This window comes from Chanodichthys erythropterus, chromosome 12 (genome assembly GCF_024489055.1).
Source record: "Chanodichthys erythropterus isolate Z2021 chromosome 12, ASM2448905v1, whole genome shotgun sequence".
In the NCBI taxonomy this organism is placed as follows: domain Eukaryota; kingdom Metazoa; phylum Chordata; class Actinopteri; order Cypriniformes; family Xenocyprididae; genus Chanodichthys; species Chanodichthys erythropterus.
In genome coordinates this window covers 51,978,165-51,990,201 of record NC_090232.1, presented here as the reverse complement: position 1 = coordinate 51,990,201, position 12,037 = coordinate 51,978,165, and the positions used below count along the sequence as shown (strand labels likewise).

The following is a 12,037-nucleotide window of genomic DNA, read 5'->3' as shown; positions in this document are numbered from 1 at the left end:
ATGACCCAAACAGGATAAATGTAAGGGATGTGTGGATGGATGGACAATACTGCGAGGGTTCTAGTCCTCCCTCTCTCTGACACTCTTCTTTCCCCACCAATGTGTCTTCCCTGATCCATGTTTCCAAACAAAATTATTTGGAAGACATCCAGATTTACTAAAAGATTACTTTAATAAAAAAAAATACTACTGTAATAGAGACTTAAAATTGGACACCTTTCAGCTGAAATCACAATTAGCTGTATTTGAAATAATTATTATTTAATTTCACTGTAAATATTCTGCTGAGATTTTATATTTCAATATAATTCCTGCAGAAATTAAATGAGCTTTTATCAGTGTTGAAAGCAGTGTGTTAGCATTAAAAAAATCTGCTGCAAATATTGCAGATGGTAAAGTATGAATGACAAAAGTGTTCATGAATGCATTTTGTGTGAAAGCAATGAAAAATGATTCACAGTCACCAATTTTAATATAAATATTTTTAATGGAATCAATACCCAATAAGTATCTTGTGAGTATCGATACATCAATAGGGACCATAAGGTTTGTACAAGCACATATTACAAATAAAACTGAACATTTAAAGCAGGGATGGACAACTCCGGTCCTGGAGGGCCAGTGTCCAGCAGAGTTTAGCTCCAACCCTAATCAAACACACCTGAACCAGCTAATCAAGGTCTTTAGGATTAGTAGAAAGTTATAGGCAAGTGAGTTTTTATCAGGGAAGGAGATAAACTCTGCAGGACACTGGCCCTCCAGGACCGGAGTTGTCCATCCCTGATTTAAAGGGAACACAAGAGTCAGAATAACAGAAGCTGATAATATTGAGCACTTTGAGAGCAAAAACAACATATTCCTTTATGAATGCACACAATTATGATTTTGTTCAGTATATCAGGGTAAAATGATCAACTATGATTTAAAAGCAGGAAAATGATGTAAAATAAAAAGCATGGCTTGTTTGCTGAACATCACTTGTGTTTTGCTCTGCTGAATTAATTTTAACATTTATATTTACACAATAACAAGCTTTAACTTTCATTTCATTCCTCTGTTACATCATGTTTCTTCAACTGTACAGAAATGAAACTCATGTGACTCATCACTGATGATCCTGTCAATCACATGTGGCTCCGCCCACAGAGCTCAGGATTGGTTCCTTCATGCTCCGCCTCTTACTGCAGCATCTTCCTGTTGATCTGAACAAACAATAAGATGAAGAAAGACTGACTGAAGTTCATCAACAACATTATAAACCTTTCACAAGATCCACAAATCAATCACACTAGAGCTGAAGAGAGTTTGATGGATGATATTGAGAAGAGCTGCAGGTTCAAACACTCACTGATGGATTCTCATGTTTAGAAAAGCTCTGAGGATCAAGAGTCTTCAGGAGCTCTGGGATGAACCGTCTGTGTGAAAGAGAGAGAGATCGGTCATGTGATCATCTGTGATTTATCATCTGACTGTGACGTCTCACTTACTGTGAGTGTGCCGTACAGGTCAGAGGTCGTGGACTTGAGCTCAAGAGCTGTATATGTGTCTTTATTGGGATCAGAGATCTACAGGAGAGACAGAAGGACACACATCACAAAATATCACAATAATAAAAACATGATCAGTGAAACATTTACAGCATATACAACAATATTCTGGATTTTCACATTTGTACGTGAATGAAATCATCTCTGATTGGTCATGTATATTGTACAAAACCTGGCTTGAATTTGACAATGAATTATCATTAAGAGCTTAAACAGATAAATTGACTAAAAAATTGCCAAGGCCATTCACAACTGTCTAATAAAATAAGGCTTGTTTCTAGATTTTTATATTATCGTACAAACTGTTTACTGACTGGATTGTGACTTTGAGAAGGTTTGAATCCCGTCGGTCTGTACAGTTACAGTCTGAAACACAGACAACAGCTGATGTGTCAGGGTTCTGTCACTTCAGTCTTGTTTATTTCTTGGTTTTGTGACAGAGCTCTGACACTCCCGTTCTTGTCGTGTTTTTGTGTGAGTGTACGGTCTCGAGGGTTCTCGGGGCTGTGCGCTCTCTTGTCTGCATGCCTTGTTTCATGCTGGGAGCGTGGCGTTCGGATCCCTTCACTCGTGTCTAGTTTGGTTTCGGTTTCGTGTCGGGATTCGGACACTTGCGCTCCCAGTCCTGTCTTTATTGTGAGCGCACGGTCGAGTGTTCTTTCACTTGCCGTGCGTTCTTGTCTCCTGTTTTGTCTCTTGTATTGTCATGTTGTGTAGCACGCGGTTATTTCCACCTGCCGCGTGCTTTCATGTTGTTTTTGTCTTGTGTTGTGTAGCACGCAGTCTGTGTTTCACGGGCTGCGTGCTCTCATGTTGTCTTGTTTTGTGTGAACACGTGGCTTATGAGTTTTCATAGTCACGTGTTCATGTCTCGTCTTGTGTAAGCACATGGCTTGTGATTTTGTCTTCATTGGCCATGTGCTTGTGTCTTTGTTTTGTTTGATGTGAGCACATGGCTTGTCATGTGTTTCTTTGTGCCATGTGCTCTCATGTCTATTGTCTTGACCCCACCCACCTTGTTACCTCATTATTGGTTGATTTGCCCCACCTGTCCTCCCTTGTTACCTGCCTTGTTTGCTCTCCTATTTATTCTCCTTGTGTTTGCAGTCCTGGGCTGGTTCGTTGTCATTTATTATGTCATATTTTCCCTGGTGTTTTCGTCAAGTCAAGTCAAGTCAAGTCAAGTCATGTCATGTCATGTCATGTCTTGTTTTTTGTTAAGTCTGTTTTCCCCCAAGGGGTAGTTTTTGTTGTGTTTTTGTTTTATTTTTATTATTAATAAAAGCCCTCTTCCCTGCATTTGAGTCCTCGTTCCTTCCACCACCCACCAAACCTGACAGAACGAACCAGCCAATTGAGGACTCAGCAGAAGGATGGGTATCTTCCTTTTCCCATCTCCCAGCCCCTCCGCTCAGCTGACGGTGGATCAGCACAGCAAGCTCCTTTCTCTTCAGCAAGGGGGAGCCAGCGTGAAGGAGTTTGCTCACCTGTTCGTGTTCACAGCGGAGGGGCTCAACATCAACGACGCAGCGCTCAAGGACATTTTCAACAGCAGCCTTAATGAGCCCGTCAGCGCCTGGGAGATGGGAATGCTGGGGATTTTGTCTTTCTGGCAGTTTGTGGGGTATGTATACAATCGCGGAGAAGAAGGTGGCCTTCCCCCTCTTGGTCCACCTCCCATTCCCCTCACAAGCTGCCAGGTCCCCAGTCCTCCAATGACCTCTTCGGGGAGAGGGAGGAGGAGGAAGAACAGGTCAGCCACATCTGCCACCTGCCCAGAGGTGGCTGAACCCACTGCAGCCACTCCAGTGGTTGCTGTGACCGCTGCAGCACCCCCAGAGCTGACCAAGGAAGCTGCAGTGCCCACAGAGGAGGTAGGCACAGTGCCACCTCCTCGCCCACGTAAACGGAGGAAGAGGAAGAAGCCTTCCTCCAACCCTCAAGGCCCGGAGGCCTTCCCAGAGCCCGCTGTAGGCCCGGAGGCCTTCCCAGAGCCCGCTGTAGGCCCGGAGGCCTTTCCAGAGCCCGCTGTAGGCCCGGAGGCCTTTCCAGAGCCCGCTGTAGGCCCGGAGGCCTTCCCAGAGCCCGCTCCAGCCCGTGAGTCCGCTCCAGAGCCCGCTCCAGCCCGTGAGTCCGCTCCAACCCCAGAGGCCATTCTTGTGCCGCCCAAGCGCCTTGCCCTGCCGGCGCCACCCGAGCGCCTTGCCCTGCCGGCGCCACCCGAGCGCCTTGCCCTGCCGGCGCCACCCGAGCGCCTTGCCCTGCCGGCGCCTCCCCAGCGCCTTGCCCTGCCGGAGGCGCCTTGCCCTGCCGGCGCCTCCCCAGCGCCTTGCCCTGCCGGCGCCACCCGAGCGCCTTGCCCTGCCGGCGCCACCCCAGCGGTCTGCCCTGCCGGCGCCACCCGAGCGCCTTGCCCTGCCGCCGCCTGCCAAGCTGTCTGCCCTGCCGGCGCGTCCCCAGCGCCTTGCCCTGCCGGCGCGTCCCCAGCGCCTTGCCCTGCCGCCGCCTGCCAAGCTGTCTGCCCTGCTGGAGCCTGCCTGGATGGTCCCTCCAGTACCGCCCTGGTCCTTAGCCAGGAGCCCTGTCCCGCCGGTCCCGCCCTGGTCTGTCCCGCCGGTCCCGCCCTGGTCTGTCCCGCCGGTCCCGCCCTGGTCTGTCCCGCCGGTCCCGCCCTGGTCTGTCCCGCCGGTCCCGCCCTGGTCTGTCCCGCCGGTCCCGCCCTGGTCTGTCCCGCCGGTCCCGCCCTGGTCTGTCCCTCCAGCTCCTCCCTGGCCCTCAGCTGGGACCCCAGACCTGCCTGAGCCTCCCTGGCTCAACCCTCCCGTCCCTCCCTGGTTTCCTTAAGACATTCTGTTTTTGTTTTGTTGACTGACTTGGCTCCCCTCCCTCCCTCCCCTCTTTGTCTTTGTGTTCTGATGTCTGTCATGTTGTCTTGTTGGTGTTTTTTGTCTTGTGTCGTGTATGTTGTCATGTTTGTCTTGTGTCCCTCGTAGGGGGGGGGTAGTGTCAGGGTTCTGTCACTTCAGTCTTGTTTATTTCTTGGTTTTGTGACAGAGCTCTGACACTCCCGTTCTTGTCGTGTTTTTGTGTGAGTGTACGGTCTCGAGGGTTCTCGGGGCTGTGCGCTCTCTTGTCTGCGTGCCTTGTTTCATGTTGGGAGCGTGGCGTTCGGATCCCGGCACTCATGTCTAGTTTGGTTTCGGTTTCGTATCGGCATTCGGACACTCGCGCTCCCAGTCCTGTCTTTGTTGTGAGCGCACGGTCGAGTGTTCTTTCACTTGCCGTGCGTTCTTGTCTCCTGTTTTGTCTCTTGTATTGTCATGTTGTGTAGCACGCGGTTATTTCCACCTGCCGCGTGCTTTCATGTTGATTTGTCTTGTGTTGTGTAGCACGCAGTCTGTGTTTCACGGGCTGCGTGCTCTCATGTTGTCTTGTTTTGTGTGAACACGTGGCTTATGAGTTTTCATAGTCACGTGTTCATGTCTCGGCCAATGAAGACAAAATCACAAGCCATGTGCTTACACAAGACATGTGCTTGTGTCTTTGTTTTGTTTGATGTGAGCACATGGCTTGTCATGTGTTTCTTTGTGCCATGTGCTCTCATGTCTATTGTCTTGACCCCACCCACCTTGTTACCTCATTATTGGTTGATTTGCCCCACCTGTCCTCCCTTGTTACCTGCCTTGTTTGCTCTCCTATTTATTCTCCTTGTGTTTGCAGTCCTGTGCTGGTTCGTTGTCATTTATTATGTCATATTTTCCCTGATGTTTTCGTCAAGCCAAGTCAAGTCATGTCTTGTTTTTTGTTTAAGTCTGTTTTCCCCCAAGGGGTAGTTTTGTTGTGTTTTTGTTTTATTTTTATTATTAATAAAAGCCCTCTTCCCTGCATTTGAGTCCTCGTTCCTTCCACCACCCACCAAACCTGACATGATGTGAATCATGTTGAGATGATTTACCTGTTTCACTGTGAGATCTTCAGTTTGATCATCCCTTCGTTTCCTCCTGTTATAATGACAGACATTAATATCATATGGACTCTATTCAATGAAGAGAAAATATGAATGTTGATTTTAAAAATTACTAATAATTAAAACACAACTGAGCAATTTCTTACATTAAATCAAAAGTGAACTTATTCAATACAAAACTGAACTTATACAATCACTGCAGTTTTTTATTGATCTCACATTATAAACAGGATGATGATGTAGATGATGGTGAAGAATAATCCTCCAGATGTCACTGCGATCACAATCACATTAATACCAGCACCATGATGAACTGAAAGAGGAAGATCATGATTAACTCTCCAAACTGATGAATGATGTGAAGATACACACTCTCAAAAAGGATGTGTTAATTAATAACACATTTTTTGTGTTATGGCTATTTTAACACATTTTTGTGTCAATTTAAGTTGATCATGTGTAGAGCGAGAGAGAGAGAAAGAGAGAAACAACACTGTGTCCAACACAACATGTGTTAACTGTCATCCAATCACATTGCTGCTATGTCACTCTGCAAGCTGTTAAGCAAGTTTGTGCCTCTTTCTTCATTGGATGACTTGTGTTCATTTTGACACATTCATTGTGTCAGGAAGGTGATCTGCTGTTAACAAGCAGAATCAAAGGAGAAATTCACAATTTTAAGATACCATCATGGAGATGAGTGTTTGCTTTAGTTGAGCTCTTGACCCTTGACTTTTTAATGTTAGATTTTGTTCGGGTTGCTATAACTGAGTTATAATAGCCAGACAAGCAAAGAGAAAATGATCAGGTTGTGTTTATGTTTTCATATAATCATTATTTGTCTTGACCTCATTTAGAGCCCAATCTCTGAGCTAGTTTTACATTATTGATTATAACAGAAGATCAGCTTTTTCTACATAATTCAAAGATATTTCTTAAAAAGTTGTTCTGATCAAAAAAAAAAAAAAAATTTTCTTTTAGGCACACACAGACATCAAGAATCAGCCTGTGAATCTAAATAGTGGTGACAGGCAACATATTCTGATTTTAGAAACATTAGAAAATAAGCTACTAAAAATTCACATAAAACAGAGAAAAAAAAATAGTGAGAATAAAGGAAATTACTAAGACAATTAAGCTCATAATCTATTCATACAGCAATGCATGATGGGAGGCATGGATGAATTTTGATTGGTGGCTCCCAGAATGCACTGCAACATGCTTTATTATTCTCACCACTGTTGAGATTCACAGGCTGATTCTTGATGTCTGTGTCTCGAAATGAAAGAGCTTTTTTTTTTTTTTTTTTATCAAATCAGAACAACTTTTAAGAAATCCTTCAGATTATATTGATAAAGCTGATCTTCTGATGTTGAATCAAAGTGCTGCTGTAATCAATAATGTAAATCTAACTCAGAGATTGAGCTCTAAATGATTCAGATCAAATAATGATTATGTGAAAACATAACCAACACCACCTGATCATCTTTTCTGTTTGCTTGACTAGCTGTTACAACAGCCCAAACAAAATCTAATATTAAAAAGTCAAGGGTCAAGAGCTCAACTAAAGCAAACACTCATCTCCACGATGGTGGCTTAAAATTGTGATTTTCTCCTTTGATTCTGCTTGTTAACAGCAGATCACCTTCCTGACACATTTACTGTGTTAAAATCATTGACTCGGTGAATGTGTCAGAATTAACACACAAGTGTTGTCCCTAAACTCACACACTGATGTGTAAGAATTGAACACACTTTGAGTCAGTTTTAACACATCCTTTCTAAGAGTGTGCATTGCATTAATTTTAACTGGTCAAAAACAGCACATCTATGACACAAATTGTGTGATTTATGACACATTAGTGTGTTAAATATTTTAACATATTGCCTGTGTTAAGAAGAATAACACACTGGTTGAGTTAAAAAAAAGTAACACAAAATGTGTTGTCCTTAACTAGACACACGGATGTGTTAAGATATAACACAGGTTGTGTTGTTTTTAACACATCTGTTTTAAGAGTGCAGGAGTGTGTTAATAAAAGCTTCACCTGTGACAGTTACAGCGTCTGATCTCTGAGATCCATGTTGATTGTGAGCCTGACAGTAGAAGCGTCCACTCTGTAGTGCACTGAAACTCTGTCCAGATCCAACAGCTGAGCTTTCATTCTCCTTAAACCAGCTGAAGTTCAGAGCAGGAGGGTTTGAATCACTGCTGCAGATCAGAGTCACTGAACCTCCTGCCCAAATCTGACCAGACTGAATGATGGAGATGGAGACTGAGACGCTCCTGGGAAGGTCTAAAATGGATGAAAATAAAAATACAATGAATATTAGAAAATTATGAATTTGGATGTGAACAATGTGTAGATGATCATTAACTCACACATGACGTTTAAAGTCACAGCATCAGAGTATTTCTCTCCATGTTTATTTCTGGATCTGCACTTGTATTCTCCACTGTCATCAGAGCCGATCTTTGAGATGCTGTAGATTCTTCCAGATCCTACAAACGTTCCTCCTTTAAACCAGCTGATTTCTGCAGGAGGGTTTGAATCACTGCTGCAGATCAGAGTCACTGAATCTCCTGACACTATTTCACCAGATCCATTTATCAACACTGAGACGTTCCTGGGAGGATCTAAAACAGAAAACAAAATACATTCACATCACAGACTTTGTTTATAGGATTTAACATCACAGTTACTGAACCATCATTAACTCACACATGACGTTTAAAGTCACAGCATCAGAGTATTTCTCTCCATGTTCATTGATGGATCTGCACTTGTATTCTCCACTGTCATCAGAGCTGATCTTTGAGATGTTGAAGATTCTTCCAGATCCTACAAACGTTCCTCCTTTAAACCAGCTGAAGTTCAGAGCAGGAGGGTTTGAATCACTGCTGCAGATCAGAGTCACTGAATCTCCTGACACTATTTCACCAGATCCATTTATCAACACTGAGACGTTCCTGAGAGGATCTAAAACAGAAAAACATATATAATCATTAACAATTACAATCAATTTTAAATGTAACATTACAGTCACTGAATCATCATTAACTCACACATGACATTTAAAGTCACAGTATCAGAGTATTTCTCTCCATGTTCATTGATGGATCTGCACTTGTATTCTCCACTGTCATCAGAGCTGATCTTTGAGATGTTGAAGATTCTTCCAGATCCTACAAACGTTCTTCCTTTAAACCAGCTGATTTCTGCAGGAGGGTTTGAATTACTGCTGCAGATCAGAGTCACTGAATCTCCCATCCAAATCTGACCAGACTGAATGATGGACACATAGACGCTCCTGGGTGGGTCTAAAACAGAAAATACAATAATTTTCACATCATTGAGTATATTTATAATATTTAATGCCACAGTTACTGAACCATCATTAACTCACACATGATGTTTAAAGTCACAGCATCAGAGTATTTCTCTCCATGTTCATTGATGGATCTGCACTTGTATTCTCCACTGTCATCAGAGCTGATCTTTGAGATGTTGAAGATTCTTCCAGATCCTACAAACGTTCCTCCTTTAAACCAGCTGATTTCTGCAGGAGGGTTTGAATTACTGCTGCAGATCAGAGTCACTGAATCTCCTGACACTATTTCACCAGATCCATTTATCAAAACTGAGACATCTAAAACAGACAAATGAAAGTGTATTTTCAAACATTAACTCAGTACATAAAAAGAACTATTGAACCTGTACTCACACGTGACATTGAGCTGAACAGCAGGAGAGATGTGATTGTGTCCGTGTACAGCACAGCTATATCTGCCTGCATCCTCTCTTCTGACTGACTGCAGCAGGAGTTCATTGTTTCTGTCTCTTCTCTCAGTTAATGGCTGTGAGTTTCTGTACCAGATGAATGTTGCTCTGTCAGTCAGAGTGCAGCTGCTTTTACATGTCAGACGGACTGAATCTCCCTCTGTCACTCTCTCAGGAGACTCCACCTGAAGATCTGAACACAACACACACATTATATCTAGTGCTGCTGTCATACACTGATTATTATTCAACATAATGCACAGAAGAAGAGAGAAACCTCATGAAAGTCACCTGTGACAGTAAGAGTCACTCCTGGATAACCAATCCATTTGTCTTTATTAGTGATGAATCTGAAATAGTACTTGCGTGAATCCTTCAGTGTCACATGACTCAGTCTGATGGTGCAGTTCTGCTGTTTATCTCCCAGATACTGAAGCCTCTGACTGTATTCAGGGTCCTTAGACAGATCTGGAGGCTCTACATTATCTTTTGTTTTGGTCCAGAACACTTTCATGATCTGATATCCAGTAGGGTATGTATAAGTGCAGTTCATTATCACTGATGAGTTCTTTAGTGCACAGATGTGTGAAGGACTGTAACTCACACCCCAACCAGCACTAGAAACCCCTGAAACACAGAATTTATACTGATTAAAGTAGAAGCAGCATGTGCATAAAAAAGTGTGTTTTCTGAAGTGTTGCGTTGACTAACCGTGAATCATGAGCAGAAAGATCAGAGGAAGAGGAGGAGCCATTCTGACTGACATCAGCATTGCAAAACCTACAACAAATGTACAGTGACTTATTTCTGTTAAATTTAAATGTGTTATAAACTGTTGTAATTTATACACTGTAAAAAAAGTCAGTATAATATGCAGCAAAACACCGTCAAATTCCAACGGTAATGGAGCGTAAAACCAAAAACTTCCTTTTACTGTATTAAATAGATTGAATAACCGTTAATTGTGAGACTGGATAAAACTTTGTTTTTTACTGTAATAAAATGTTGAAATTATAAATATTTTCTGTGAAAACAAATAAATATGCATACATTTTACAATTAAATATTGTAATGTTGAAAATGTCTAAAAACCTTAGATTTTATGGTATTATTTGAGTAAAACTACATCTTTTGGGGTTGTGCACATTGGAATTCACAGTATAAATCTGTAGATTTTTAAGCAAACAAAAACATTCATTTTTACAGAAGCAAGATGTTAAAAAATCCCACTAAACACTGGACGTCGGATAGACGTGCAGATCATGTCTATATTAGGTCCGTCGGTCCATGACCATTTCTGAACATCTATTCGACGTCCAAACTACACAGTTAAAAAAAAAAAAAAACTGTCAAATTTACGGTATAATACCGGCAGCTGTGGTTGCCAGGACTATACCGTGAAAAAAATGTGGAATCTGTAAAAGACAATACGGTATACTGGTTTTGTAACCCTAAATTTTACAGTAGAAAACATATTTTTTTTACCAAAATCATGGTAGAAAAAAACAAATATATTTGTCAATTATACAGGTCCACTATTTGGACGTCCAACCATGACCCAACTTGGACGTTCAACATTTGACCTTTGAACGGGGTAATTTTTTTGGACGTCATTTGGACGTCAATAACAGATGCAGGAAATTGACATGATTAATATGTAATATTTGTTTTATAGGGCCTATCAACATGATTAATACATGAAGAGTTCAGATGCAAAAGCCTCTAAGTGCCATCTGAAATCTTCTTCTAGAATTATCATTTTTATCAAGCTTGTATATTTAAGTTCAATAATTTCACTTAAATGGCAATGCAAATTACCTATTAATTGTCATTTAAGTGAAATGAATTACCCCGTTCAAAAAAATTACCCGGTTCAAAGGTTAAATGTTGAACGTCAAGATGACTTCCAAGTTGGGTCATGGTTGGACGTCCAAATAGTGGACCTGTATAATTGACAAATATATTTGTTTTTTTCTACCATGATTTTGGTAAAAAAAAATACGCTGTCTACTGTAAAATTTAGGGATACAAAACCAGTATACCGTATTGTCTTTTACAGATTCCACATTTTTTTCACAGTATATTCCTGGCAACCACAGCTGCCGGTATTTTACTGTAAATTTGACAGTTTTTTTTTAACTGTGCAGTTTGGACGTCGAATCGATTTTCAGAAATGGTCATGGACCGACGGACCTAATATAGACATGATCTGCACGTCTATCTGACGTCCAGTGTTTAGTGGGATTTTTTAACATCTTGCTTCTGTAAAAATGAATGTTTTTGTTTGCTTAAAAATCTACAGATTTATACTGTGAATTCCAATGTGCACAACCCCAAAATATGTAGTTTTACTCAAATAATACCATAAAATCTAAGGTTTTTAGACATTTTCAACATTACAATATTTAATTGTAAAATGTATGCATATTTATTTCTTTTCACAGACAATATTTATAATTTCAACATTTTATTACAGTAAAAAACAAAGTTTTATCCAGTCTCACAATTAACGGTTATTCAATCTATTTAATACAGTAAAAGGAAGTTTTTGGTTTTACGCTCCATTACCGTTGGAATTTGACGGTGTTTTGCTGTATATTTTACTGACTTTTTTTACAGTGCAGGAATTTACCGTAAAATGTATCTGGTCAAAATAAAATGCTGTAATTTGTTTTCATTGTGTTTTTTACTGTCAAAGATTTTAATAAGGTCTAACATATTTCTGTTATTTTTACAGTAAT

At 41.4% G+C, this 12,037-nt stretch overlaps 1 protein-coding gene and 1 long non-coding RNA gene across 2 annotated transcripts; both read right to left on the bottom strand.

The window, feature by feature from the left end:
* Positions 1-746: 746 nt before the first annotated feature.
* LOC137031458 (uncharacterized) lies at positions 747-5,818 on the bottom strand. The gene is made up of 5 exons (XR_010896556.1): positions 5,734-5,818; positions 5,503-5,548; positions 1,488-1,565; positions 1,349-1,415; positions 747-1,202 (listed from the first exon to the last, which is right to left on the bottom strand). It is a non-coding gene; the product is annotated as an uncharacterized lncRNA (long non-coding RNA).
* A 1,709-nt stretch (positions 5,819-7,527) lies between these two features.
* LOC137032457 (B-cell receptor CD22-like) lies at positions 7,528-10,153 on the bottom strand. Its single transcript, XM_067404221.1, has 7 exons — positions 10,008-10,153; positions 9,588-9,923; positions 9,241-9,489; positions 8,923-9,165; positions 8,582-8,836; positions 7,898-8,152; positions 7,528-7,811 (listed from the first exon to the last, which is right to left on the bottom strand). The coding sequence occupies exons 1-7, from the start codon at positions 10,066-10,068 to the stop codon at positions 7,528-7,530; spliced, it is 1,683 nt and encodes a 560-aa protein (XP_067260322.1). The 5' UTR covers positions 10,069-10,153.
* Positions 10,154-12,037: the final 1,884 nt, after the last annotated feature.